The sequence below is a fragment of the Bison bison genome, unplaced genomic scaffold (genome assembly GCF_000754665.1).
Source record: "Bison bison bison isolate TAMUID 2011002044 unplaced genomic scaffold, Bison_UMD1.0 scf7180017838117, whole genome shotgun sequence".
NCBI classification, from domain to species: domain Eukaryota; kingdom Metazoa; phylum Chordata; class Mammalia; order Artiodactyla; family Bovidae; genus Bison; species Bison bison.
The window spans coordinates 72,543-75,551 of record NW_011474094.1 but is presented as its reverse complement, the minus strand read 5'-3'; the positions used below and the strand labels follow the sequence as shown (position 1 = coordinate 75,551).

Here is a 3,009-nt window from a genome sequence, read left to right as displayed (position 1 = left end):
TAAGATACAGAAATAGGATGGCATATAGATAAGTAGATTGCTCAGATAGATAAAAATTTTAATTAGCTAATAACATGTCTATCCAAGGTGATTCATACTTTCAGTGGGTCAATATGTCGCATGAACTCCAAAACATAGAGTGCATCTTCTCTAAGTAATTTTCTACTTGTAGAATTTCCCTCAAAAAACTATAACAAAGAATATACCTTCAAATAAGTACATTCAAATAAGACATTTTGCTATTTTCTACTATACATAATACCCTTCATTTTAATTTTAAAACTAAATTATTAACAATATAATCATAATTCCCTTTTCTTGAAACTGTTTATAAATAGTCCATTATTAAGCTGATAACAGAATATATCAAAGCCAACAAGGAATTTAAAATAACTTTCCCATTTATAAAGTCAGCTCTCAGAAATGTTGATGAAATTATTTCTCCCTCTAAAGTAGCCTTAAAAAAAGGATTATTTTCTCCTAAAAGACATATTTTTTGTTCTCCAAAAGTTCCAACCCCACAGCAAGTATTACCTTGTATCTATATTAGTGTTGTATTTGTAAAAATCTAACAGATTTTGTAATTCATGAAATCAAATGATTGAAAGATAAAGCAGAGTTAATCCACATATGAGATCCTCCTATAACTAAAATTATTTAACATTCAAGATACCTGTTTCTTTAGCCTTCCCACTGAAAATATTTACTATTTCTGTTAGAAATTCCCTCACAAACTATTGCAAATTACCTATCAAAATGGATGTTCATATGTCAAAGTTGAAATATCAAAGCCTTGATAATGTCCCTGAAGATGAATATAGCTCTTATTAAATTAATAAAAACTGCATTGTAAAGGATAAAACTATAATGTCTCAGTAGGGAATAAAAACAGCAAATGATCTCTTATAAATATATATTGAAAAAGGTTGGGTATCTTTTAGTTATGGTATGATTTATGATAATTATTAATGACTACAAAGTATAGCATTTTGATGACAGTGAGAACACAAAGAGAGTCTATAGTATTTGTAAGGATCAGGTCTTTTCTTTTCCATTCCATTCTGCAAGCCTACTAAAATCCCAGCCTTCAGATGAAAGAACAATGTATGAAGGGAAATCAATACGACTTCATGCTACAAAATTGCTAATTTACAGCTAAATGATATAAAAGTTAAAGACGGTTAACAAAAAGTATTCATGGGCAGTCACAGCAGAATCAGGAAAGACTTCTCTAGGCTAAACTTTGATTCTACTTGATATGTAAAACATATTTTAAAGATATATTTAAAAGCAGTATAGCATACCACATTAATTTTTTCAACTCTAAGAGAATCATAGAGTTCAGAGCACAGGGTTTACAAGCAGCAAAAGTTAGAAAAATACATAAAAATTAATGCATAACCTACATTGACTTTTTCTTTAAGGTCTGAGAAGTTGCCTTCCTTCCGATAGACTGCAAATTCAGGACTCTGTAACACGGCTTCTGAACGAGTAATCCAACTGTGAAGTTCAGTTATATCGACATCCAACCTAAGACAGGGAAGAATAAGGATCATTATTTCATGATTATCTCTTTCTTCTGTATGGGGAAAAAAAGGCAATCTATCCACATTTAGCATTCTTCTCCCAATCTGAAACTTCTGCCTGATGCCCCTATTAATGTTAATATCACTACTATTTCCCTAGTCAGTTTGGCTCAAAATTCAGTCTTCTTTGATCTGGTCTTTATGATCACAGAGGTAATCTTATTCATCTCAATGTAGCAACGACCTGTACACTATCTCCTATAAGCTACTCTTCAGCCTTTGCTTGAATGTCTGCATTGATTGAAAAATCAGTATTTTCCAAGATAAATCATTTTTTGGGAACGTATTCACAACAAACAAACAAAGATTCCTGTTGGTAGCCCCCATTAAACCATACGTAGAATACTCATGTCATCTCCACAGCCATAATGAGGCTGCATTTGGTCAAGTGACTCTCTATGGCAAATGAGCTATTGGTACGTGTAATGCAAGCACAGGCTTGATTAGTCCTTGCACCTTGGATCTTGTCTTCATGGAACACACACTCTGAGAAGGCATGTGTTATATAAGAACTTCAAGGATCCTAAAGTGCTTGAAGGAAGCTCACTCTTGCCAGGCAGAGAGACCACAGGAAAAAGCAAGTGGTACGGAAATGGCAACCAACTCCAGTATTCTTCCCTGAAAAAAGCCCCATGGACAGAGGAACCTGGCAAGCTACAGTTCATGAGGTCGTGCAGAGTTGGACGCAACTGAGCAGGAAGTGCCAGGCGAGTGAATAAAGCCTCCTTTGACATTCTGACCCAACTCAAACACCAGCTGAATACATCTAAGTGAGTGCTCCAGCTGACTTCACTTAGAGCTACAGAACTGCCCACGTTGCAGGATTGTGAGATATGATAAATAACTGTTGTTTCAAGCCATTACATTTTGAGGTGGGTTGTTATGCTGCAAGAGATATGTGATCACCTACACTGTTATTCTCAAACACTCTTTTTTGCAGAGATCTATGGAGCTAATGGAAATAAACTATTAACTGATTAGGTGATTCAGATCCAGTTAAAGCAGAGATTTTAAGGGAGTCGCAGATGAGTTGCAAGGGTGGAGAATGTCTAGGAATCACTTGAAATTTCAGGCACAATTCTGAATGCGTGTGTGTTTTTCTTGAGAAAGAATCTATAGATTGTATCAACCTTTTGTAAAGGTTCTATGATAAAGGGAATTTAGAGACCATCTAATCCAATTGATTATAAAACAAAATAGACAAAAGTATCCAGGGAAATAAACGTATTCAATTTTCACATGAAATGTGTGGAGTATACCAAAAATACAAATACGAGATATTAAGATGCCAAGTAATGTACTGTATTCACCATGCTATAGTTTTTTTCTCCAATACAACCCTCTAACGGTTGAAATCAGCTGTTTAAATCTGCTAGAATAGTGGCGCCAACATTTTTGGTGCCAGGGACTGGTTTCATGGAAA

The 3,009-nt window shown here is 34.6% G+C and overlaps 1 protein-coding gene across 1 annotated transcript in view; it reads right to left on the bottom strand.

Moving 5' to 3' along the window:
- Window positions 1–616: 616 nt before the first annotated feature.
- The window catches only part of LOC104983553 (dystrophin-like), a 27,570-nt gene continuing 25,177 nt past the window's right edge, over window positions 617–3,009 (bottom strand). The window contains exon 2 of the mRNA XM_010833044.1: window positions 617–1,530. Within this exon, the coding sequence (XP_010831346.1) occupies window positions 1,356–1,530 (175 nt within the window). The 3' untranslated portion in view covers window positions 617–1,355. The remainder of the gene's footprint in view (window positions 1,531–3,009) is intronic.